The following is a 27837-nucleotide window of genomic DNA, read 5'->3' as shown; positions in this document are numbered from 1 at the left end:
CCTGGCTAAATGTAACCTATAATCCTATAAATGTCATGTAAATATGTATGCGTGTATATGAGGAGGGCATGACAATCCAGTCCAGTATTCTTCTCTGGAGAATCCCCATGGACAGAGGAGCCTGAAGGGCTACAGTCTGCGGGGTTGCAAAGAATTGGACAAAACTGAGCAGCTAAGGACAGCACAGTATGTGTGTGTGTATATATATACACACGCATATACATATATATGTGTGTATATAGCCAAAAAGTTCATTTGTGTTTTTTCATAAGACGTTATGGATTATACTTTGTTGTTGTTTACTGGCCCAGTCATGTCCAACTCTCTTGTGAGCCAATAGATTGGGATTTTTCAGGCAAGGATACTGGAGTGAGTTGCCATTTCCTTTCTCCAAGGGATCTTTCTGACCTAGGAATTGAACCCGTGTCTGCTGCTTCGCAGAAGGATTCTTTACCACTGAACCACCAGAGAAGCCTCTATGGATTATACATACACATATATATATATATATATATATATGTATGTATAATCCTCATCTTGACCTACTTTCTTAATAGAACCTACTTCTAAGGAGAAACAAGGCAAAAATTTCTTGAAAAATTTCCCAGTTACTGCTGATAATTGCAGTTAAATATCACCTATAATACTCTGTCCTACTTCACTAATGGAAACACAAAATGCTAAACGCCTAAACGCTGTCAGATCTCTTCTGACCTGCTCAGAATTTTACCAGGTCTCCTCCTAGACCAACCTACAGGGACAAGAAAAGCATCACCTCCGGAGACATTATTCTTTAGAGGCGTAATGTCTCCTCACCCCTCCCCATTCGCCCTAAGATCTTTAAGCATGTCTTTCCCAAGGCCATGGGAGGGAGGCAGAGAGGGGCACCAGCACCCAGGGGGAACTCACTGAGAGGCTTCAGGATGCTGCTGCTGGACTCATCCGCGTTCTCCACATCTGACTTGTCAGAATAGTTCTCAGAGATTCTCTCCTTTTCCTTCTTTTCTCGGTGGCCTGTCTTTCTCTTGTGACGTCTCCTTCTCCGGTAGCTCTTTGGCACATGGACCCCAATGTAGATGGTGTGGTGGCCTGAGGAAGGAACACAAATCACTCGTCATTTCAAACCACAGTCTCAGCTACATAGAAATCACACAAGACCCAGAGGTCAGAAAAAAAAAAATGTCCATAAATTCAACATTACCATTTCACATTTGATAAACTGGAAAAATAAAACTGCCTTCCAATTTTCATTGAACTAGATTGTAATTCAACCTGTTGGCTGCCACCAGGATTTGGTGAGGATGTGTTCTAATTCTATCCGGATAGACTCTTTTTGTTTAGGCAAGTCAAAGAATATTGAACTAGAAATCAGGAATCCTTGATTCTGGTCAAACCTCTGCCATCAATGAGCTATCTGACCTTGAGCATATCCCTTAATCATTCTGGGCCTCAGTTTCTTCATTTATATGAAGGTCTTAAACTGGGTAATCCTTAAGAGTCCTCTCCAGTGCCAACTTTCCTGGAGCCTGTGATTATACTGAATAGAGTGATGAAAAAGGAGTTATTGGAAAAAGGGGGGAAAAGACCTAATTCAGAGTTCAAAAAGTCATTCTGCGGGTATAAGGTTTTACACTAAAACTTTTTTTACCCAATCAGCAGAATAGAGACTTAGAACTGGGACAAACTAAGAAAAAATAAGACATACTTAGAGAGAAAATTTTAGAAATACTCAAATGTTCACACTAGGAAACAGCTAAAATGAATGTCAGCTACAGTGCCATTCTCATTTTTCTTTTTTCGTTTGCAAAAGTTTCTAAAAACTGGTTGTTGCTGTGATAAAAATAAACCCAGCCCAGTAAAGATTGCCTTGAAGAGGAGGGCATGAGGAAAAAAGATTGTGAAATGCTTTCAGTTCTCGAGAAGGAAGAACTGCAATACTGACAAGTGGTATTATTTTTACAAAATCTGATAAGACAGAAAAAAAAGGAACTCAAAGTTCTACATGTTTTTTTCCACTGGAAAACTTTTACTTTCACTTTGTATGCAGTCTAACTTCTGAATGTGGGAACCACCATTTCGGAAGTAATGGGAAAACTTCTTTTCTTTTTGAATTGCAAATGGGAGTTGCAAAAAAAGATGAGATTATCTAGGGATTTCCTCCACATTCTGGAATTATTCTGTAATGACCACTGTATGGCACCAAAGACAATAAATATCACACACTCACATGCAAGACACATATATGCAAATGTCTGATGAATATACCATGAATTCCTTTCCACTGTCACTCACGAGGCCTATCTAAAAACACTGTAATTCACAGTGGTGTTCCCTTAAACTGGAAGGATTAAAACAATTATATCAAGCAAGATGTTCCAATCAAGAATGCAGAACCCCATGTGAATGAATAAGCAGTCAAAAAAAAAAAACCTGATACTTGGAATGAAGTCTGAGGCATCTATATAAAACATGAAGTCCCTGCCCCCAATACATATACAGACATACAAACACCCAGACACATACGCCAACTCAACTACTAAAAAGCACAGTGAAATTCTCCCTGCAGAATGTGGTGCCAATGAGAAATTTATCATCTCTAACCATTTACAAGCAAATTGTTCTCATGGGAAAGCTATATTATACTAGGAAGTAGGAAACATCTAAAAAACAATGTGAATTAAGAAACAGTGTCAATTGTTTCCTGCGCTCCAGTTATTGAGGGAGTCCTCGAGCTTTATCTCAGGTCACACAATATATGTAAGCAAAGCATCCAGTTTCTTTAGTAAATCAAACACGGTCAGGAAATAGGAAAACATCACAAAAAATGTTAAGAAGTCAAAGAACAAATTTTAACCTGTCACATTAACTATTTTCTTATTAAAAAATGGTAACTAAGCAAAAAGAAAAAAAATGGCAATTAAACTGCAAGAGTCAAACTGATGTTACATGTAAAGATTTTTTTTAATATCTTTAGCCAAATCTGCATAGTATATTTAGATATAATGATAGATCATTTAAAAAACAGTTCGTGTGCACGCTAAGTCACTTCAGTCATGACCCATCCTTTGTGACCTTATGGACTGTAGCCCACCAGGCTCCTCTGTCCATGGGATTCTCCAGGCAACAATACTGCAATGGTTGCCATGCCTTACTCCAGGGGATCTTCCAGACCCAGGGACCAAACCCACGTCTCATGTCTCCTGCATTGGCAGGCAGGCTCTTTACCACTAGCGCCACCCGGGAAGCCCAAAAGACAGTTTCTATGGGCTGATAAGATTTTAAGGTAAGATTTCTAGCTATCAAGTGTTGTTGTCAACCCAACAAAAGAATCAGCATGATATAAAGAGTGAGCTTTCAAAGCCCAGGAGAGAAATGTACCTTACCCTCTAGAACCTAATTGGAGTTGTCATCACCACAAAAATGGTGCCTTTTTATTTACATCGCAATCCTAGGCCTCACGGCTGCCTTATGAACTAGATTCAGCTGATCTCCATCTCCTCCAGCTCCTCCTCCAGATACTCCATCCAACCACAGGTGGGGGAACTTTTGGACACATGCTGCCCCGTGGAGCCCAAGTACCAACCACAAAGGTGGTTCCTTTTAAGACATCTCCAATTTCAGACATTTTTATCAGCTTTATTAAGGTACAGTTCTTCACATGCCATAAAATTCACTCATTTTAAGAGTTTATCTTTCTACTTTAATCTCTGGCATGTCTGAGATTTTTCTGGAATAAAAACTAATATTTTATAAAGTAAAAGAAAAAGAGAGTATATATTGAATGATTTTTAGCATATTTACAGAGAGTTGTGCAACCATCGCCATAATCCCATTTCAGAACCTGGCTACCAATCAACAAAGATCTCTCATGCTCATCCACAACCACTCTCTGTTCCCACTCCCATCCCTTACTACCTCTCAGGCATCTTTTATGCTGTCAGCAATGGGCTCCAGGAAGCTACAATTCTTGGTACCCACATGCTATGAACTTTTGCAGGACCCCTTACAGCACAGTAGAACCGAATATTCTTTGGGTAAGGAAGCTCTCTCCTTCCAAGAGTGGCCAGAGGAAAGCATCACTGAGCTGAGTAATTCAAAAGCAAAGCATCAGGAAACTCAAACAGGGGCTCTGTATCAACCAAAATGGGTGGGATGGGGAGGGAGATGAGAAGGAGTTTCAAAAAGGAGGGGATATATGTATACCTATGGCTGAGTCATGTTGAAGTTTGACAGAAAACAGCAAAATTCTGTAAAGCAATTACCCTTCAATAAAAAATAAATAATTTTTTTAAAAAGGCAAAGCATCCTCCTTTTCCTCTCAGACATTACTAGTAACTAAATTTTCCTTTTCTGTCTTGTTCAGATAAAGGAAAAGGCATAGAGTCCCAAGGTCAAACAAACCTTTAGGACCTAAGGAATAGTGTCTGTGTTTCAGCAATTACTTCTCAACCTCTTTTCATTTCAGCTTCTTTGCCCACCAGAAGAGAGGAATCGCCACTCCAGGTTCGATGCAGGATACAGGAAGCTTGGGGCTGGTGCACTGGGATGACCCAGAGGGATGGTATGGGGAGGGAGGTGGGAGGGGGGTTCAGGATGGGGAACACGTTTACACCCATGGCAGATGCATGTTGATGTATGGCAAAACCAATGCAATATTGTAAAATAAAAAAAAATAAAAATAATAATAATAAAAAGAGAGGAAGACAGCCTCACTTTGGTGAGTAGGGGAAAGGCACGCTTTCTCAAAATGATGACCAAGTATTTTATAAGCTGTATATGCTAAGTACCAAACATTAATGCTATTACTAATGCTATTAGTAATAAGAATAACGCTATTACTAATAAGAATATCATAGTTGATCTCAGTATTTATTTTCATTAAAATATCTTTACCTGTTTCAGAGATATGCCATGAAGACTGATGGCTATTTTTAAAATTACAACTCACCAAATGACAGCAAGCTCTTAGGAAAGCCATAGAGGTGGAGGATATAGTATTATTTTAAGTGTAAAATGAAAAGGGGAAACTTGATAGACAAGCCTTCCAATTCAGCAAGAGTCTACAAAGCAGTAAGATGCTCGGAGAATCAGGGATAGTTACCTGTTTAATTTATGAGGGAATAAGTTTTAGGCTCAAAAGAAAAAAATTCTCCCCTAGTGAGTGAAAGTCTCTCAGTCATGTCCAACTCTTTGGGACCCCATGGTATATAGTCCATGGAATTCTTCAGGCCAGGATACTGGAATGGATAGCCTTTCCTTTCTCCAGGGGATCTTCCCAACCCAGGGATCAAACTCAGGTCTCTCGCATTGCAGGCGGATTCTTTACCAGCTGAGCCACCAGAGAAGCCCAAGAATACTGGAGTGGATAGCCTATCCCTTCTCTGGCGGATCTTCACGACCCAGCAATCGAACTGGTATCTCTGGCATTGCAGGTAGATTCTTTACCAGTTGAGCTACCAAATGTCAGTAAAGACTGCTTCCAAAGATAATGTAAGAAGAAGGAGCAAAAAAATTTAATAGCTACAATTCATAAGGAAACAGTGATTGGTTTAAATGTTATTAAAATAAAGGTTACATTCTTGCTACTCAAAATTTTGTAGAATAAAACTACTGGAACCTACATTTGACAGTGTTCACTTAGGTGTGAGTCAAAGGGCATTCAGTCCTAGATTTGGCAGGGCCTCAGGAGCATGTGTTCGAAGAAATACCCTGCATACCTTTCTGTGACAGATGGTGCAAGTTCTCAACAAACTCTAAATATCTTGGGAATATCTCACAATCCAACCACAGCCAGTATTCCTGGGGAGAAAACACAGCTTTTCTGGTTATCTCTGGCCTTCGGAAATTATCACCAGGTGATCCACGTTGCTTCCCGTCTTCACATGCTCCACCTCAGGGGAGAGCAGAAGCCCTCAGATGCTGTCATGTCCACTTCTCCCAGTTCCTGAAATATTTCTACACTAACGCCATTGAGAGTTGCTATTGTGATCTGAGGCCACCAGAGAACTCTTACACTTATTAACTATAGTCATTTAAGTGAAAGAGGCTTCCACAGATACCCACTTCACTACCAAAAATGATTTAGGACTTTGAAGAACGAAACCCATCAAGTGAGTCAAGCTAAAATTTCTGTAGAGAACTGAGTGGTTAACAATATATGCCTCTCTATGCAACACAGATCATTAGCTCCTTTAGGAAACATGAATGAGTGAGTGAGTGAAAGTCACTTAGTCATGCCGACGCTTTGTAACTCCATGGACTATCCAGTCCATGGAACTCTCCAGGCCCGAATACTGGAGCGGGTAGCCTTTCCCTTCTCCAGGGGATCTTCCCCACCCAGGGATCGAACCCACATCTCCCACATTGCAGGCAGATTCTTTACCAGCTGAGTCACCAGGAAAGCCCTTAGGAAACATGGTACTATGCTTATATACACACAGATGACAGAAGCCACTTACGGAATTGTTACAAATGTGCCAGGCTGTTCCATTACCTCATGCCATCCTCACCACTACACGAATTAAGTGAATGACAGAGGATGAGATGGTTAGATAGCATCACCGACTCAATGGACATGAATTTGAGCAAACTCTGAGTGACTGTGGAGGACAGAGGAGCCTGGCAGGCGACAGTCCATGGGGTGGCAAAGATTTGGACATGACTTAGAGACTGAACAACAACATCGCCGTTGTACAGGCAAAGAAACCAAGGTTCAGGGACGTCTAGGATATTGTCACCAGCTAACTCATAAAATTCTACAGAAAAGGGACTTTCCTATTGTCCAATGGTTAATTAAGACTCTGAGCTCCCAATGCAGGGAGCCGAGGTTCGACCTCTGGTCGGAGAACTAAGATCCACATGCTGCAAAGCATGAACAACAACAACAAAAAAACAATTAATTTTTAAAAAGATATTAATCTCTTTTTAAAAATCCCTCAGGAGAAATATCTCCCAGGTCTCAACATTAAAAATAGTGAGTGCTTCATCCTTGCTTTGGTGGTGCTTTGTCTGTTTTTAGGGGGCTTTTTTGTGACAGACACTATATTTATACTATCTTGTAACTGATGTTTCCTTCCTCATGTTGACAGCTAGAAATAGAAGAGACAAATCTCAGGCCAACCTGCAATGGGTAGACAGTTTTGTGACATGCATTTTAAACACTAACCTCCTCTTCCAACTTTTCAATGGTTACTTTCCCTTCGCATTGAAACTTTTTAGAATAAGGCAGCATATAAAGATTTTTTAAAACCTGAGATGTCAGTACCATGGGTAGAGGCTGAGGGTGGCTGTGGGGGAATGTAGATTTCTAGCCAGAGAGTTAACCGGTCCTTGCTGGTCCTTTGAGTACATCGAAATCTACAAGTCTAAATCTTTGTCCAGAAATCTACCTTCCCCCAAGGCCACCCCACCCGCCGCCAGCCCCAGGCTCCTACAGAACATCACTAACAAAATTCTGAGGGATGTTCCCAATTTTAGTTTTCCACATTGTTCCTCTTTCTATAATCAATGGGATTTCTGTTCTCTCTGGTTCAAAGCAAAGATTCTACAACACTTGGGACTTTACATCGTTCTTTCAGAACTAATCAGCAATACTTCCCAAACATAAGTTAAATACTGCCTTTCTTGGCTTATCTAAAGTAACCTGGTCTTATGCCAAGGTGCCTGAAACTTGTTGTAGCTACTGCCAAGAAGGATACAGGGGAAGGAGGCAAATTAAAGAGAGATTTATTATTTCTTTTTAATTATGAAAAGAAAAATGTTGGAAGAGGAGACAGAGACCCTGGATGTGGGATAGACTGTCTAAAAGATGCTGGAAAGACTTTATTTCTTGTACCAAAATGAATCTCAAAGGTATTTTGGAAGTGCATGCATAAGAAACCTTACAGAGAATCATAGTACCAAGTCCAGATGCCAGAGAGGTTGTGTGTTTCGCACTTTATATAATAAGAAACAGATCAGTCTGTCTAATCCTAAACACTTTAATAAAGGAAATACAAGTAACTCATTAGTGCTTTACCCACAGACCCATAAGAGTGTCCATAACCAGTTCTATTAAGATATAATCAATGCAACATTGCTAATTTACTTCGGCATAAATACCAGTTCATGAAAAGAAAACTCACTTTGAAAGGAATGTTATAATTTTGTATTTAACAGGGGGTAAGTCAGCCCCTTTGGTTAGATGTTTGCTTGACAGTCCACAAAACAGATCCCACTACTCAAGACAAGGGATCATTTCTATTCCTATATTTTGGATAGCGCCAACTTTTCACCCAGAAAAAAAAAACAATAATGCACGTGTTTCTTAATAGTTTATTGCATGCTACATATGTAATTTATTTACAGACCATTCTGAGTGCTGATTAGTAATCTATTTTAATATTAATGCTACCAACTACACTTAGGAGCAGGCATGCAAGCAAATAAGTAGTAAAAGTGATGAAAAACAGGGAAATACTTTTCTTCCCACTGAATGACATGGGACTTTTGTTCACTGAAAACCTCCCAGAAATTCTTTAGGCAACTTGAGGTACCCCAAGCAAGACTGATAAGAAATCTCAGCTTGGTATTTACTGAGCAGAGTACTTTTAATATTTAATATTTGATGATGAAAATGATAACCATCTCGAGGCAAAACAAACAGCACAAGGAAAAGGTCTCAAAGGGGAGTTGAGCTCATGGTAACTTAGCTAAACTCTTGTCTTAAAGAACAAGCTAAAGCTCAGAAAACTTTCGCACTTGCTTTACAAGTGCTCATGTTTAGCAAAGTAGTTCTAATCATAGTTTTTAGGTAGGTGGGCTCCAGTCCATGGGGTTGCAGAGAGTCGGACACAACTGAGCAACTAAGCACAGCACAGCAAAGGTGAGGAACCCATGCCACACACTGAAGTTATACTTTCACGACAGCTTCTGTTACTAATAGCTGATAACAGAGGCTAAAACTGACCAGCACTGTATAAAATCTGAACCAGTGACTATTTTTAAAGAAATACAGCTTCTTATATTTAGTGATCATCCATTATTTGAAAATATCTAGGCCACAACAACTTAAAGGCACTACAGGAGCCAACCTTGATGAGTAAACAGGACTAAAAATCATGTTATCTTTTATAAACTGTAGCTCCTGAAATGCTTCACAATCTCTGAAAAACTGCTTCTCCAAAGTAATTTTAATTCTGCTCTAGCAAAACCTCTTTTGGCACTAGGGGTAAAGAATCTGCCTGCCAACCCAGGGGATGTAACAGACTAGGCAGGGTTCGATCCCTAGGTGGGGAAGATGTCCTGGAGAAGAGAATGGCAACCCACTCCAGTATGCTTGACTGGAGAATCCCATGGACAGAGGACTTTTGTGGGCTATACAGTCCATGGGGTCACAAAGAGTCGGGCACGACAGAAGCTACTTAGCACACACGCACATACTTTTAAAGTATAATCTATATTTATACCTATATCTATATATATTTTTGGGGTTTTCCTGGTGGCTCAGACAATAAAGAATCCACCTGCAATGTGGGAGACCTGGGTTCAACCCCTAGATCGGGAAGATCCCCTGGAGAAGGGAACGGCTACCCACTCCAGTATTCTTGCCTAGAGAATTTCATGGAGAGAGGAGCTTGAGGGCTACAGTCCACGGGGTGGCAAAGAGCCAGACACAACCAAGCAGCTAACATTTTTTAACACATTTATATTGAGATGTGTATATATATATACACATAATATATATACAACATAATATATACAATCTCTACATTGAGAGAGCTAAATATCATTTTTATGGACAATCCAAATCCAATATGTCAATAAAATATCCTCCATTGTGTACAGTGCACAAAGATGCACAGTAAATGCTGTTCTTATCTCTCCCTCCTATTTCCAAAGCGGGGAAGAAAGCCCTATTTCTCTTCCTTCCCACCCACTTTGAGCCCTGACAATAACTTGTGAACACCCTCTGTTCTCCAGAGAAGGTACTCCAGAGCACTCCCCCTGGGCAAGACAAAAGAGTCAACTTTGGATCAAGGCTCCTGGAGAAGGAAATGGCAACCCACTCCAGTATTCTTGCCTGGAAAATCCCATGGACAGAGGAGCCTGATGGGCTACAATCCATGGGGTCGCGAAGAGTCAGACACGACTGAATGACTTCACTTTCACTTTTAGATCAAGGCTAACTCACCCCTCAGTTAGCTGTCTAGTCATTATGCAGAGTGTAACTGTGCTGCAGAGGCAATACCTTCAATAACCCCCGTCTCCCCTACCCCTGCCAGGAGCCAGCGTCAGGTCATCACCATCCTGCTGCGGGAGGGTCTCCCCGGAGCTTTCACACTGTGGGTGCCAAGCCCCAGGGCTCAGGTCTGTTGTCCTTTTTACTTGAAAGCCAGAGGAGAGTGGATTCAAAAGGTCTGGAAGGTCAGAGCCAGCCAGGGCAGTGCAAAGAGGAGCCACTTAACAGGAGCAGATGAACCCTTGACTCCTCCTGACACCCCAGAACCCTGAAAGAGCTGGAGAATTTTAATGTGCAATACACATGCAGTCAGACAAAATCCACCTGTGAGCCAAACACAGAGAACTGACAGTTTCCATTATCTCTCTTGTGGTCTCCATTTGCACAACTGAATGGCAAGTAGGGCTGGAAGAGAGAAAACAAAGGCTAATCCAATGGTCATTGATAACCGGATTTGCAATTGCAGCCAGAGAGGCAGCTTAGACAGACACATAAATGCACACATTCACACTCTCATTCTAACCACATTGTCCGTCTGCGACTCTATTCTGGCTTCCCTTTTAGCACTAGCCTAAGCCCTGCTGGGCAATAGGAAGAGTAGACTTAGTCACTATAGACAGATAATCCACTATATAGTCAATGCACTCACAGCTAATCAGGTATCAAACATCTAATATTAGTTCACATAATTCCCTCCTCTCACACACCTGTACATAGGTAAATGAGATTTGGATCATGCGGGGGCGGGGGAGGGGGAGCAGGTTGGGGGTTGCTAAAACAATGACCAAGAAATAGAGAAAGTGCTACAAATGACTCAAACTAGCATGCTGCTGCTGCTGCTAAGTCACATCAGTCGTGTCCGACTCTGTGCGACCCCATAGACGGCAGCCCACCAGGCTCCCCCATCCCTGGGATTCTCCAGGCAAGAACACTGGAGTGGGTTGCCATTTCCTTCTCCAATGCATGAAAGTGAAAAGTGAAAGTGAAGTCGCTCAGTCGTGTCTGACTCTTAGCGACCCCATGGACTGCAGCCCACCAGGGTCCTCCGTCCACGGGATTTTCTAGGTAAGAGTGCTGGAGTGGGGTGTCATTGCCTTCTCTGCAAACTAGCATGCTGCTGCTGCTGCTAAGTCGCTTCAGTCATGTCCTACTCTGTGCAACCCCAGAGATGGCAGCCCACCAGGCTCCCCCGTCCCTGGGATTCTCCCAATTCCAGAATCATTACAACTATGATTTTCCACATGCACCCAGAAAAAGAGGACAACATTCACTGACACAGCAGCAGATAATCACACTTCTAGAACTGAAATGACCTTAAATATCATCTGATTAAACCTCTTCATGTACCAATTAACCAGGTAAAGCCAAATAGCTAATGATGTAGAGGCTGGGACTCTTGGAGCTCCTGGTTAAAGGTTTCCTTTCTTCCCCACTACCATGGTACCTACACTCCACCCTACCTCTCCTATATTCCATTGTCTGCAAAATATAGCCAAGTGGGGAGAAAAAAGATTAAGCTTTTCAAGTTAGCAACTACAAAAGAGGACAAAACAGGCTCAGGAATTCTCTGAAAGTGTGTCTTATAACCACAGAATGACAAGTTTAAATCTACAACCCTTAGCTCTGTAAACTGCCCCAGAATATGAAGACACCTGCCCTCCCATGAGCACCTGTGGTCGTGCAAACAATGAGGCCAGCCGGGCTTGTGCTTCTTTCTCTTGCACCTTTTCACAACCTCTCCCAACACCTTTTATTCTTCTCCATTCAGTTCTTCCTACTCCCTGCTCTTCCAGGCTCTCCTTCCAGCTCTCACCCAGCGATGGAAAGGGACCAGACCTCAAGCACACATTTTTGGAAGGAGCACTGCCCTGGTAAAGTTAAGGAGTCTGGCTCCTCATCCTAGTGTTCCAAATTACCATCAGCATTATTGCAAGCAAATCACTTTACAGGCTCCAAGGCTCGTCTCTCCATCTGTAAGGTGAGAACGCTAAGCTACATTATCTCGTAGATCCTTTTGAGCTCTAAAAATTCTGTAATAATTCTAAGGATTTTAATTGGTTAAGGGTAATGAAGCACATAAGGAAAAGGCTAAAAGGTTTTCTACTATTTCTCAAAGTCCCTCCACAACTACTTACGATGGTAGTTTTCCCTGTGGGCATTCTTCAGTCTCCTCTGATTTGACTCTTTCCTGACAATGCCACTTAGACTGCTAAAAGCCACCCATCACCCTTTTCTGCCAAATCGACCAGTTACTTTTCGCTCCTCATCTTCTTGACCCCAGGCAGCACTCAGCACTGTCCATCACTGGCTCCTTGTTGAAAACAGTCTTCTCTTGGCCTCAGAAGACTTCTATGATTGCTCCTTCTCAGTCTCCAATGGTTGGCATCAAAGAACACAGACCAGTCCTCCTCCTACCCTATTCTCTTCCTTTGGTAATGTCATCCACTCCTGTGGCTTTATTTTTTAACATTTTGTTTTGGGGATTTTTTAAAAAATATTTATTTATTTCTCAGTTTATTTGGCTGTGCCAGGTCTTCATTGCAACATATGGGATCTAGTTCCCCGACTAGGGATCGAATGCAGGCCCCCTGCACTGGCAGCAGGGAGGCTTAGCCACTGGACCACCAAGGAAGTCCCCCTATGGCTTCAAATACTAGCTAGCTCCCTGGGATTCCCAAACTTCTATCCCATCCCCATCCTTTCTTTTTAGCTCCAGCTTGTGTGGCCAAGTACCTGCTTTAGAGTTCTACTGGACTGGATGTCTCACAGGGGTCTCAAAGTCAAAAAGCTGAACACCTACCTTCCTTCACTACTATCCCTCCAGTGTCCCTCATCACAAATGGCATGTAAGTCCCCAAACTGCTCAAAGCAGAAATCCAAAAGTAATCACCCCCCACCAGCACATCTTTCCATCAGCAAGTGCTGGCAATTCAACCCATCTTTTTTGTCCCAGGCTAAACCCTAAAATCACCTCTCAGTTGAATCTTAGCAACAGTCTCCCCACTTTTATCTTTGTCCTCTTGGGATCCTTTCTCCACCCATCAGCCAAAGAGATGTTTTTTAAAATGCAAATTTTGTCTTGTCACTTTCCTGCTTACAACACTCTGTAGTGGATCCCCAGTGCACACTAAAAATCCTAAATCTTTAGCTGCTGCTGCTACTGCTAAGTCACTTCAGTCGTGTGTGACTCTGTGCAACCCCATAGACCGCAGCCCACCAGGCTCCTCCGTCCCTGGGATTCTCCAGGCAAGAACACTGGAGTGGCTTGCCATTTCCTTCTCCAATGCATGAAAGTGAAAAGTGAAAGTGAAGTCGCTCAGTCGTTTCCGACTCTTGGCGACCCCATGGTCTGCAGCCTACCAGGCTCCTCCGTCCATGGGATTTTCCAGGCAAGAGTACTGGAGTGGGGTGCCACTGCCTTCTCCACAAGCTTTAGCAAAAGTCATGAATTATCTGGGTTCCACCCACTTCTCGGAGAAGGCACTGGCTACCCACTCCAGTACTCTTGCCTGGAAAATCCCATGGATGGAGGAGCCTGGTGGGCTGCAGTCCATGGGGTCGCCAAGAGTCGGACACGACTGAGCGACTTCACTTTCACTTTTATGCACTGGAGAAGGAAACAGCAACCCACTCCAGTGTTCTTGCCTGGAGAATCCCAGGGACGGGGGAGCCTGGTGGGCTGCCGTCTATGGGGTCACACAGAGTCGGACACGACTGATGTGACTAAGCAGCAGCAGCAGCAGCAGCATTCACTTCTGGCCACTCTCTCCTGGTACATATGGTCCAGCTACATGGGCCTTATTTTCACTTCTCAAACAGGCCTACTCACCACTGGGCCTTCACACATCCTGGCCTAGGAGGTTTCCCTCCTTCTTGACCTAGCTAACTCTCTTCACCCTTTAGGTCTCAAGTTAACATCACTCTACAGGAGATACATATCTTGGTCTCCATGTATACTCACCCACAGGCATGATATACTCTCTAAATTATCATATCAACCAACTTTGTGTCCTTAAATGATGACGAGTTTATTTGACAACACATTAGTTACTGACCTAATTGGAATATGTCATGTTCGCCCGGAAAAGCAACATATCAGAGCTTGTATATCTGCAAGTGTTCTCACCATTTTTATAAGCTAAAAAAAAATAATAATAAAAGCTTTGTCCATCAAAGTTAATGAGAAGAGTTAATGAAATTCACTCAGTATTGTCCGACTCTTTGCAACCTCATGGACTACACCGTCCATGGAATTCTCCAGGCCAGAATACTGGAGTGGGCAGCTGTTCCCTTCTCCAGGGGATATTCCCAACCCAGGGACTGAATCCAGGTCTCCCTCATAGCAAGTGGATTCTTTGCCAGCTGAACCACAAGGGAAGAGAAGAGTTAACATAGATAACAATCAGCTAACTCGTTGATTACCAGATATCAGTACTAGCTTTAGTCAGAAAGCACTCCCTAGTCACAGCAAGCACTTGAGAAGGTGTTAAACACAAAAATAAATCACAGGCAAGGACCAGACCCAAAGAAGTTAACACCTTAAATTTACAGGGTTCATCCTGGGGATTTCAAATTAGTTTCCTTACACCCCTAGCAAAACTAGGAGATAAGGAAGCACCAATGCTGTTTCTTTGTACGAAAATCTGGGATTCAGAAATTAAGTAATTTGACAATGGCTTACTGCAAATGTCAAAGTATTTTTCTGGTATTATCCAAGAATCCTTAGAGCATCTCTAGTAGGTGGAAAAGAAGATAGGTTATTAACTGCACTCTGCATGAAGAAAACACAACCACACAAACACAATCGGCCTCATGTCACCCAGAAAGACAGGGCAGAGCCAAGAACAGAAATAGGTCCTGAGACTCCTGGTTGTCCACCACATTCTCTAACCCACAATACAGACTGAATTAAAGTACCTCCAACTCCAGACGCTGACTGAGTTTGCCAAATACATGCATCCATTGGATTCAACTGTATCCTTTCATTCTACATCCAAGACACTGTCTTTATCTTTCAGTAGGGATAGAATCACATTGAAAATTTAATAATCAACTAGAGGGCAGGGTTGTGATTCAACTAATTCATAAAATGTGTGACTCTGGCCCTCTAAAGCTGGTACATTGGCTGATTTCACAAAGATTCAGACACTCCTTTTGATTTCCAGAAGTTTTGGCCTTGTCAAAGGTATTGAGTAACCTACCATCAAGAGGAAGTAAAATCATGTCCCAAGAGGGTTGAGTCTGCTCTCCTTTCAAAGTCGACAGAGTATCAAGAAAGGTGAACATGTTGGATGTAGCACTTAGGATGGCTGACTTCTAATTCTAACTCTTGGTGAAGGTAAAAACAATTCATCAGATTTAAAAGCTTTTGCAGCTATTCAGGGAAGGGAGTTATTTAAGTCGCCTCTACTAATGATTCAATGGGTGTCACTCACCACCCTCCTTCCCTTCACCTTCATCCCACCTGGCAATCAGCAGCTTCAGGGGCACAATATTTGGAACCTCCTGTGAACTCGTACCATGGCAGGCTCTCACCTCAGTCCCCTGCGTGCTATCAGCCAAAAAAGGGAAATGAAACAGAACAAAACCAAATCCCATCAGCATGCCCACTTCAGCAACGGGAGAGCCTCCACTGAACTTTATTCAGTTTTATTCTACTCTTACTCTACTCTCCCTCATCAGGCCCAATTTTCAATTCCCAATGACTTTGAATCTTATAATGATAAAAATGGGGAAACACTTAGCTCAGGTTTGAATACTTAGTATTATTTCTATACTATTGCATAATCTCATTGAATTGGCACCTAAATTATATAACAGCCAGTAGAGAACAGAATTATTCTAGTTCATGCTGCATATGGGGAAAGGAAAAAAGGAAAAATATATATATATACTGTATATGTGTGTTTACATACATTACATATATAATAAACCCTTGAATCTTCCTCATTGGTAAGAAAATACCACACACTTAAATCTGTTTTCCAGAAGGGTAATTTTGCAGGCCTTATTATAATGGGCACACATTTATAATTTATCCTGTATGCAAGTATAGTTAGTATATCTTTTCTTGGAAGAGGAGACAATTTCACAAATTAGAGGTAATGTCTATCGGAGCAATCTAACCATGGAAACCAGATCTCACACGCGGAGCCTAAAGGGAATCAGAACATGTTCAAAGAGAAATACACAGCAGGAAAATTCTCTTGACCTTCCTGGCTTGCCTCTTCCAAAACAAGAAGCAGTATGTAAGTGTGGTTATTAGGAAGGCAAGGGATAGATGTTGGTAAAGATGAATTAAGAAAATAATGGTTTCAGGATGGAGGGGACACATATGCCTATAGCTGATCCATACTGATGTATGACAAAAACCATCACAATATTGTAAAGTAATTATCCTCCAGTTAAAATAAATAAATATAATTTTATAAAAGAAAATAAACATTTTGGTAGTTCAAATTTTTTGGAATGATAATCACTGAAAATTATTGGTGAGGCTGTATCAATCAGAAAGCAAAAGAATAAGACAGTGATACAGTATAAAGTAGGCTTCCCCAATGGCTCAGCAGTAAAGAATCCGCCTGCAATGCAGGAGCCTCAGGATATGTGGGTTCAATCTCTGGGTCTGGAAGATCCCCTGGAGAAGGGCATGGCAACCCACTCTAGTATTCTTGCCTGGAGAATCCCACAGACAGAGGAGCCTGGCAGGCTACAGTCCGTAGGGTTCCAAAGAGCTGAACACCACTGAAGCGACTTAGCATGCACACACGCCTTGTATAAAGTACTCCTATGCCTAATGCCAAGTACAGCAGCATTAATGACTGTTTCTGGTCATTATTAAAACAGTTCTCTGGTGAATGGTGTGTTTGATTCTCATTGTGCAGAACTGAGAAATTCAAAATCTAAACTTTAAGTTTTGTTCTTCACTTATGCAATGCTTCAGCAATATAGCAAGTTTTAAACTTTTATTCCCAAACTGATGTTTAGTTACTCTGCCTTAACAACACATGAATAATACAAATGATAGAGACTCCCCAAAATCAATATGAAACAACTCGTCTCAAAAATATGAGCAGATACAAAGCTTCAAGAAAGAAACTCAACCGTAGACAAAATCTGCTGCAAGTGTATTATTTCAGAATGCTCAGGTTAGGCAAGATTGGGATGGATGGTCTCATGAGCCCCCTTAGTTTCTTCAGTGAACGCAGAGACCCATCTACAAAAAGTTAAATCACCAATTCCCACTTTTCAAATGGTGTCATATTCAGACATTGGCATTGTTGAGTATGAATATGCCAAATGTAGAAAGCTGTGCTAAAATGGCAAAGAAATGAACTGGAAGCATTTTGGAAGTAAACATACCAAAATAACTCATCTACACTAAGAGGGTTAGAATGTCAAAGGACTTATATTTTCTCCTACACACATTTTTAAAATTTCAGAATTTTTATAACATACCTTGATTTCGAAAATAAAAAAGTTAATTAAAAAAATAATATATGTGGTTCATGTATAACTGAATTACCTTGCTGCACATCTGAAACATTGTAAGTCAACTGTACTTCAATAAAATTTATGTATTATTGAACTAAAAAAAAAAAAAAATTCTGGATCCTTGGAAAACATGACTCAAGTACCAAGTTGAATTCTGCAAACTTCTTGCCATAAAAGAATGTAGTCACCCAGGACAGAAAGTGGCTTCCAGAAGGCTTTAGCCCATACTGTACTACCAGCGAATTCTCTACAATTGGAAAACTCTGAGAAGGGATGTCTGATTCCTGCTTCCAAACCCCATGGAATTATGAGCTGATTTCCTTGAGGCTCAAGAAATCTATACACAAATACTCAACTTCAGTGACACAGCAGGAGGTGTCAGAGAGCTGGGTGCTGCCTGCTTTAGGACCTCTGGCAGGCTTCCAGCTGCCAGCAGGACACTGGGAAAGGTCTGTGTGGGTTCAAAGTGCTCTGGGAACCCAAGCTACTTATTCAAGCGTCAACCCTTAAAACACCTGACCACACTTCCTCCAAGCTCTCCAACGTGTGGATACATTGTTTCTTTTAAGAAGGCTTTTCCTTCAGCAATATTTGCCCAAGTATTTCCTCTGTACACACTGTTTTCTGGGCAATTATAGAGAACAGGAGAGAGGAGGTCAGCAAAATGCAACCCGACACTTACATCCAGCGCTCAGAATAGCGCTGACCCCAACCAGCCCCTCCCTTCCCATCTCCTTCCTTCCCATCCACTAGGTTCTCATTCACGCCTTCTTGGCAATTACGTTTTCTAACCATTGTAATTATTAACAAATGTCCACCAGGCCCCGCCTTTTCCTTAGAATACTACCTCCTCCAATACACATAAATACATCATCACAATATCCTCCAGTGAAAAATAGGTTTTTAAGTCATTATGATTTCATGTCAGTAAAATGTTGAGATCTTGACCTCCCAAAACACAAAAGCCACCAGTTCACCACTTCAGTCTCTCTCTTCAAAATAAAAAAGCAAAAGAAGGAAAAAGAATACAGTGGATGTGTTTATGGGGCTTCTTTTTCTTATCAGTATAAGTGATGTACATATATTAATGATCTTTGCAAAATCAACTAGGATCATTAGAGAAAATATCATCTCATTTGACTAAGAGAAGAGAAACAGATTTCTAACTGAAAATTTAAACAAAGGTTTTAGAGGACTATATAAATTCATTCTATGTATGCTTCATTTGGTTTATTTACACATTCATTTCTTCACTCTTGCAACAAATATTTAGTGAATGTCTACTTTGTTCCTGACCCTGTCCTACTTTTTTACTTTTATTTCCCTAAAAATAACCTTCCTGTAAATTCCATGAATTTTCAACAACACTCTCTCTCTTAATGTCCAACAGTAGACCTGGGAATTTGTAGAATTATTCTTCCATTTGGACAGATGGGAGCGCATTTCCTCTTAGACTTGGTTTTGAATGGAAGAGGAAAACCACCACAATATATCATAATGGAGTTGAGAGCACTGATCAAACTTCAGAAAAGCAGATCCGTTTCAGCCAATATTGTATTTCTGTACTTTATGTTTCCTGAGTTGCTGCTTAGGATTGATGTTAAGAAAAGGGCCCCTCGTCATGAAGTTAGAGTTGCCAAGGCTTGCCGGGGAGTTACCTAGCCTTGCAGAGCCAAGGCCTTATCTCAAAGGATAAGGTGGAGTTTGCTCTTTTCCCCTATTGCGAAATATGAGAATATTAAGTAATCTGTTTATATCATACAGATCCAAAACCCTGGCTGACTTTTTAAAGGATAAAATATCCATAGAATTTCCTCCTCTTTAGAAAAAGCTACCTGGGATCTTCCTCTCTCAACCGTGGTTCACGCAACAAATTTTGCCAATTTCCCCTAAGTGTGTTTGAAATGAAAAATCAGTCTTGTTCCTCAGAGTGGACATTTCTGGGTCCCCTTGAAAAGCAAGGAGATCAAACCAGTCAATCCTAAAGGAAATCAACACTGAATATTCACTGGAAGGACTGAAGCTGAAGCTCCAATACTTTGGCCACCTGATACAGAGCTGACTCACCGGAAAAGACCCTGATGCTGAGAAAGATTGAGGGCAGAAGGAGAAGGTGGCAAAAGAGGATGAGATGGGTTGGATGGCATCACTGACTCAATGGACATGAGTTTGAGCAAACTCAGGAAGACAGTGAAGGACAGGGAAGCCTGGAGTGCTGCAGTCCACGGGGTCACAAAGAGCTGGACCTGACTTAGCGACTGAACAACAACTGGTAACGTCAATTTGTCATCTAACAGAGCAATTCTACAGAAATGCCTGGGCTAGAGCTGGAGCCTTTAGGTATAAAAACAAACGCTGTATCTGAAATGTTACAAATTTTAAATGAGTTTACCCACAGTAACTACTCTATGCCAAAAATGTTAGCTTCACCAAACACACTGTAAGATCACCACTGAAAGAGCAAACATACAAGCTTCTCTTTATTTTAAAGATTAAAATTGACACTGGGTTTCCTTTCTAAAGAGTATCTTTTTAAACCATTATTATAAATGTATAAGAGGCCTGCATGCTAAGTCGCTTCAGTCGTATGCGATTCCATATCCCATGGACTGTAGCCTGCCAGGCTCCTCTGTCCATGGGGTTCTCCAGGCAAGAATACTGGAGTGAGTTGCCATGCCCTCCTCCAGGGAATTTTCTTGACCCAAGGATGAAACCCGCGTCTCCTTTGTCTCCTGCACTGGCAAGAGGGTTCTTTACCACTGGCATCACCCGGGAAGCCTGGTTTATCAGGCAAACTACATGAAAAAGAGCTTCAGATCTTTAAACATATCCCACATAGATAAATTCACTATTTAAACAGAAGATGCCCCCTCTTCTGATTCACTCTATTCTTAGTGAGTTTGCAGCCGATGGTTTTCTATTGAGTTTTTAGAATGCAGATTGAGTGTCATGCCACCCACAGAGAGTAAAGTTGAACCAGGTGAATTGAGGGTGTGGTTGAAAGTCTCAGTCTGTCTCCCTTTCTCAGAATTACAGCGTTAGAAAGAACTATGAGGCAGCATTTGACTCTTTTTGCCTTCAAGCTGAGATGAATCCAATCATCCCAAATTGAGTGACCTTAGAAAAATTTTTAAAGCATAATCATATCAAAATAACCAGAGTTACTGGAGGTCACCCTAATACTCGTTTAATGGGACTGCATCTTATTAGTGCAAATTACCTTAAAAAACAAAGTTTTATTTTAAGTTCAGTTTTGCCAAGTGTGCTGCAATATACCTCAACCATATGTATTCCAGAAGCAAGAGAAATACTGTTTGGGTAAAAGGAAACATGTTTCATAACAGAAATGTTAGGTGTTGCAGCTCCTTGCCCTTTGAATTTCTGATCCTTAAACTAGAGCACTTACTTTGGACATAAATGTACCAGAAACTCAGCTACTTCACAACAAAAATAAGTCTTCTTTCCTTTAAGAATACTCTTCTCCATGTAATTAAAAATATGAGATAGACTCATGTCCTTGAGGAAAACATTCCCATCAAAATCCTGATCAGAGGTATTGACAGTCAAATCAATTGTATCTTCATTCTCAACCACTGGAATCATGGTAAGCCATTCAAACCCATCTCCATTTCAACTTCTTTACACTGTCACCTAGAGTTACTATAAAATTTAAGGGCTACCACCCTCACCAGATGAAGCCAGGTGAGAAAATGGGAAGGTCAACTGGGAAGGCACTGAATTAGAAAGAGTAGTTCCTGATTATATTTCATGACCTGTACTGTAAGGACCCCATACTGTTGTATGCCTCCACCAAATCATGGCCATAAGCAGCCATCCTACATAGTCTCAGCCTTCAGCAACAGCAACTAGCTAAACAGGCTTTGAAAGAAATGTAACCAACCCACACTCCACTCAACACGAAAGATTATCATTAAAATAGAAGTTTCACCAGAATAGGAAAATACACAAAAGCCACACAGCAAGGTGAATCACCACAAAGCCAATCAATTTTACAGATATTTTTATCACCTTTGTCTTTTTGGCTTCTCCTTAAAGAAATCTATCTACAGATTTGTGTGCTACTCATTACATTGTTGTCTTAATTTTCTGCTTGAAAAATCAAGGGGGAAACTGCAGGAAATAAACTTCTTAGTCAACGTGTTAAGAAACCCATGTATAATATCCTGCTCCAGTAAAGCACTGTCAATCCTACAGATATTACAAACTCAAGAAGTGATTAACATCTCCTGAGAACTTAGCTAGAGGGTTATTCTCAAGGAACATACACACAGAGTCCATCTCATCCCCAAGCTCTCACTGATTTTTCTACTTTAATTGTTCTGAAATGATCAGATATTGGCTCAGTCCTACAGTGTTTCTTAGAGTTACCTGCTATAACTTTAAGATTCTTATCTCCTCTTTGACACTGACGGGGACAGTGACAGAATCACCACAATGGAAACTTAGCATCAAGGGTTACAAGAATCTTAAGACAAAAGTGTTACTATTTTGCTTTCACTAGCTTGGCATTTTCCCACAGTCATGCTGTAAAAGTGCAAGGAACCCATGAAACAATAAGAACAAAAATATTGTGGTTTCCTTTTTCCTAAGAAACATAGGCTTCAATTTCTAATTAGTCAGTCTCAAGAGTGTACATGCGGGAAGTGCGAAGGTGGGGGTGAGGGGCACCCACCTTCCAATACTACACAGTCAGAAGAAACTCACCAAGGAGACATAATGGCCACATTATTCAAACTACCCCAGGTGGCACAAGAGCATCACTTGCCTGGAATCTGGTACTGAGTCTGGTTGAAGAATCACTCCAAAACACACGGCACCCACCTTCTTTATCCAACCCCACCACCTCCCTGGTCCCAGTCTTTGGTAGGCATTAATCAGACTAGGGAGTTTTCAAAATACATATGAATTCATTCTCAGGTGATTTTAAAGGGTAGAATTTATGATGTGGTTAACCAGTAAGTTTTACTTAACTTTATGAATACTGCCTAAAACCTTGCTTATTTTTAAAACTGTCATTATAAATGTTAGTAATACCCTGTATATCTGTGATGCCTTCACATGTTTTTTTTAATAACTATTAATTAAACCCTGCCTTCTCACTATCAAATAAGTAGGATGATACCCATATTACTGATAAGTCAAGAGACAAGAGAAGAGAAAGCATACTGAAAGGACCATGGTACCAGCTAAAATTTAACTCTTCTTTGGTTTTTAACTGGCACTGGGGAACATTAGCAAAAGAGTTTCTCGGGGGTTCTAAGTAAAAATAAATAAATAAATAAATACTTGTCCATCTTTTCCTAACAGAGTTGCATCTGTAATTACCACTCTTTATATCCTCAGCTTAGACCCATGCTTCTTGCAGCAATGGTATCATTCTCTCTCTGTAACATCTGCTTCTCTATCCTGCAGGCTACAAGGAAGATATTAGAAGATACTGCCAAATATATCTATATAAATCTAGCAGCCTCCTTGAATTAGTCATTGGAGAGTGGTTAATATAATCTGGCAAAATATTTATTTTTGACAGAGAAGCACAGCTAACATAGGAACCTGCTTCAAAGTCAGATCTTTTTTTCTTGTTGTTACCTACGCAGGACCACACTGATTCAGATTCTGACAGTCCAGTGAAGTTCTTAGAATTACTTTCTGTGCTGAAGCAAAATGTGGAGATGAAATGAAACTCGAGATCAGCTTTGGTTTTTAACTTCAAAATTATAAGACATATGCCATGTATGGGTGCTATTATCTATAAAGACTTATGTATACAAATACAGACTTCCCCAGGCCCATCAAACTCACCTTCTACTTCTTCTTCATCACACACATGCTTAAGGAAGGAAGCCCCTCTGTCCAGGACAGCTTCATCCTCCATCCTATAGTAATAAAAAAGAAAAAAAGAATGCTCAGACTTCTCCTTGAGGGAGCCACTGGACGTAGCCCAGCTTCTGGGCAGGTGAACCTGCAAGCTGCTGCTCATGTTAACAGGGCAGAGTCCCTCTTCCTTTGGTGTCTGCTGCTCCTTCGCTCCTTCAGCTCCTCTCATCGGGTGCTTCAGAATATGCCGGTCCCACATAGCTTCCGTTCTAACCTTGACAGGGCCCCCGCAGGGACAGGTAAGAGAAAATCATTTCAATCCTGGAGGCTGGATGTTGGGGGTTCTCCCCTTTGGGATCTGCCCCCAAAAAAAAGACGAAAAGAAAAAAAAAATACCAAGAGAGGAAGTTTGGTGTGCCTGGAGTGCTCGTGATGGTCGTTTGTGGAAATCCAGCTTCAGTGCTTAGCTCTTTAAACACCCACTGCATAAAAATGTATACCCTCACACACACACACGCACACATGCACACCCACCCACACACAGAAAGCGACAGGGAGTTAGGCTACTGCACAGTGGGAGCCTAGCTTCCAGCCAGCCTCTTAATACCAGCACAGCCCAGTATTCTCTGTTGAGTGGCAAGCTTTGAGTCACATGTTGGCCTTACGGAAATCTGACATCTGAGGATTATCCAGCAACCCCGGCTTCAGCAACAGTCACATATATATGCCACCCATTCATTCATTTTCCACATTCTTATCGCACGTCTCTGTCTATGTATATCTGCCCTGTTAACTCTTCCCTGAAGGGCATGAAGTGCTGCATTTTGTAACCATATTATGCTGCCCTCCTGTCTCCTTACATAATAGGATCTACTCTGCAATTTCCTAGGCTAAATAAGACCTCAGGATCCATCCAAGTAATGACAGCGTTTGTACAGCCTCCCAATGCCAAATGTGTCTCTGGTTTATAGAACGAGGTAAGGTGGATTTCCATATTCGGTGACTCCTTTTCATTGCATCAACTTTGACATACAGAATTCCATGAACTCTATTTATAGTGAAAGCAGAAAGAACTCTCAAATTGCTCAAATGCTGCTACTGTCGTACCGGTCTAGAAACAAAGAACTTTCTCTGGGGACAGCTGCTCTATGTCATACCATACATGAGCCCCGCCAGAGAACCAAATGTTCACTCTGTATTCTATTCATCCAGTTATGTGCTCGGGCACTGAATCCTGTGGGTCTGTTTTCCATATTGTCTTTGTAACTTATTCTTGTGCTTCTCATATTTGTTATCATCTATATGAGATGCACTGAATTCACTTTTTCTTCCTTTCTATTTCAGGAGCATTTCCATCTCACAAAGCAACCATCTGAGCTTAAAAAGTCAGAAATCTGGTGTCAGGGAGACACCAGTTTAAAAAGCCTATTCGTACCTGTATCACCTGGAGCAAAGTATCCAAATTTTTAAGCCTCAGTTTTTCCATCTAGGAAATTGGAGGTAATAATATCAATTATGTGGGATTGCTTTGAAATTAAAATCAGGTAACACACATGAAAGCACTCAGTTTTTTTTTTTTTAATTAATTTTATTCTATTCTCAAACTTTATGTAATTGTATTAGTTCTGCCAAACATCAAAATGAATCCACCACGGGTATACATGTGTTCCCCATCCTGAACCCCCCTCCCTCCTCCCTCCCCACACCATCCCTCTGGGTCGTCCCAGTGCACCAGCCCCAAGCATCCAGTATCATGCATTGAACCTGGACTGGCATCTCGTTTCATACATGATATTTTACATGTTTCAATGGAAATAAAAGCAAAAATAAACAAATGGGACCTAATTAAACTTAAAAGCTTCTGCACATCAAAGGAAACTATTAGCAAGGTGAAAAGACAGCCTTCAGAATGGGAGAAAGCACTCAGTTTTGTCCTAGCACCTATGACATGTTTAATAAAGTTATGTTTCTTTCCTGTCTTCTTTCCTTTTTTCTTTTTTGCCTAACCTTGGTTGGCGGACAATGCCATAAAGAAACTCATTACTTTGGAAAGCTGAAGAATCTTTTCTTCTGGGATATGGCTCTTACACACAGTTCATCTTTTTCCTTTTCTATACTCTAAAAATATAAAACTAAATGCAAACAGGAAATGGGTCAGCAAACAGGATCACAGTAAAAAAGAAAATGCTGTGAAGACTTGAGAGGTCAAATCAGTTACCAGCCTCTCTGAGCCTCTGTTTTCCATGAAAATTAAATTATCCAACATACTCACCAATTCAGCAAATATTTATTTAATGTCTGCTACATTCCTGCCACTCTTGGAACTGGTACTCTTGGAGGGAGAGGAACACATGTCTGAATAAGGCAGGCAAAATGCCTCTGAAACTAATAATAAATAGATGAACAAGATAATCTTAGATATCAGTAAGTGCGATGCAGGAAAAAAAAATAATAAGGTAGTGGGCTACTTAGCATAAGGTGATTCAGATGTGGCTTCTGAGAAGGTGACATCTGAGCAGAGGCAAAAATGATAGGAAGGAACCAGGCATTTAACTATCTGGGGGCAGAATATTCCAAGCAAAGGGAAGAGCAATGCAAAGGCCCTAAAGGGGGAAGAAGTTTAGCATGTTTCAGGAACAGGGTAAGGCCAGAAGGACTGGGCAGAGGGATGGAAGGTCACTGGGAAGTAACAATGTGGAAGGAATCAGGGCCACGCAGGCCACGGTAAGCAATTAGAATGTTAGGTGTTATGGCAGCCCCTGAAGAGTTTTCAGATGGAAAGGGACTTGACCTGCTTTGTCTTTTAAAAGACCGCTCTGGCTGTTAAGTGAAAAATTCACGCATGCGTGTGAAGTCACTTCAGTTGTGTCCAACTCATTGCGACCCCATGGACTGTAGCTCACCAGGCTCCTCTGTCCATGGAATTTTCCAGGCAAGAATACTAGAGTGGGTTGCCATTTCCTCCTCTAGGGGATCTTCCCAACCCAAGGATGGAAACTGCATCTCTTAAGTCTCCAGTTTCTTTTAGTCAGGATGTTTCCTCACTAAAAGAGACTAAGAAACTATCTCAGGAGCCCAGGGAAGAGTACAGGAAAAACATATTTCAAGGAAGGAATCAAGAGTTCTCTTCTGGAAAGGTTATGGTTGAGATGCTTATTATATATGAAAAAGGAACTGTCAGGCACACAACTAGAGGTCAGTCTGGAGCTCAGGAGCCGAGGGCTGGGGATAAAAATTGGGAATCAATGAATAAAGCTGGTGTCTGAAGTTATTACTAGATGATATCATCCAGGAAGAAAATGCAGAAATAGAGAAGCTGACATAAGACCAAGTGCCAGGCATGCCGGGCATGCCAACATTTACAAGCAGAGCAGAGGAACAAAAGCAGTCAATGAGGTAAGAAGAAAACCAGGAAACAATGATGTCAAGGAAGCTGAGAAAAGAGAGTGTTGCTACTGAGAGGCTCAGAAAGAATCAGAATAAAAAGGGGTTTGGCAATAGGGAGGCCATTGGTGATGATGACCAAAGCACTTGAAACATACCATACACAGTGCTAGACACACACAGACAGCATTCAATCATCCCCTTTTCTCTTCCCTGACATCCTCCATTCATTCATTAGTGAATATTTGCTGAGTACCTACTAGGGGCTCTTCTGGTCACTGGAGATACAGTGATGAGCAAGACAAGAGACAGAGGCTCTAGTGTAATCGCATCTGCCTTCTTGAAGACGTCCCCTAGCAATCTGAGGGCTGATCCAAAGAGCAAGAACCCACCAGTAATACAGCATTTGTAGACCTCGATGAAGATGACAGGTTAATGGAGAAATCTCCTTAAAAGACCCTGGAAACAACAAAATACTGGATCCTGTACTATTGCATCTACACTCCTAGTACTTACTATCTCCCCTTCAGGAAACAAAGAGTAGTGTAGCCCACATTTCTTTTCAAAGTGCACGCTTTCTGGTCCTATAACCTACAGAATCGAACACAACTTCCTATAGTCATTTCTGCACCCCTACCACTAACCAAGCTGGTCCCAAAGCCATTTACTAACTTTTCACACATTTCCTAAATGAAAAGGTTAGCTTTTGCACCTAAGCTCTTCCCCAAATCGCACACAACAAACAATCAAAGCAGAAGTGAAGGAAGTCAACAGTAACAACTAAAGGAGACTAGACAAGCTTTAATGCCAAAATCACTTCCTAGGCGGAGAAAACCATCCAGCCTGACTGAAGCACTGTGCACAGGCTCCGGGTTAGAGGGAGCATAATGGTAGGGGCATTC

General features: G+C 41.4%; 1 protein-coding gene across 4 annotated transcripts in view; it reads right to left on the bottom strand.

The window, feature by feature from the left end:
* The window catches only part of SLC4A4 (solute carrier family 4 member 4), a 363818-nt gene that overhangs the window by 286933 nt on the left and 49048 nt on the right, over positions 1–27837 (bottom strand). For 2 of the 4 annotated variants that reach the window (XM_070791561.1, XM_070791562.1), the window contains exons 2-3: positions 23537–23610; positions 910–1089 (exon numbers count right to left, since the gene is read on the bottom strand). In XM_070791561.1, the coding sequence (XP_070647662.1) occupies positions 910–1089; positions 23537–23609 (253 nt within the window). In that variant the 5' untranslated portion in view covers position 23610. Of the gene's footprint in view, positions 1–909; positions 1090–23536; positions 23611–23947; positions 24173–27837 lie in introns of those variants that run through there. The other 2 variants (XM_019962896.2, XM_019962893.2) reach the window with 2 other exon arrangements.

This window comes from Bos indicus, chromosome 6, assembly GCF_029378745.1.
Source record: "Bos indicus isolate NIAB-ARS_2022 breed Sahiwal x Tharparkar chromosome 6, NIAB-ARS_B.indTharparkar_mat_pri_1.0, whole genome shotgun sequence".
Taxonomy (NCBI): Eukaryota; Metazoa; Chordata; class Mammalia; order Artiodactyla; family Bovidae; genus Bos; species Bos indicus.
The sequence above is the reverse complement of the archived record's forward strand: the minus strand, read 5'-3'. Positions and strand labels throughout refer to the sequence as shown.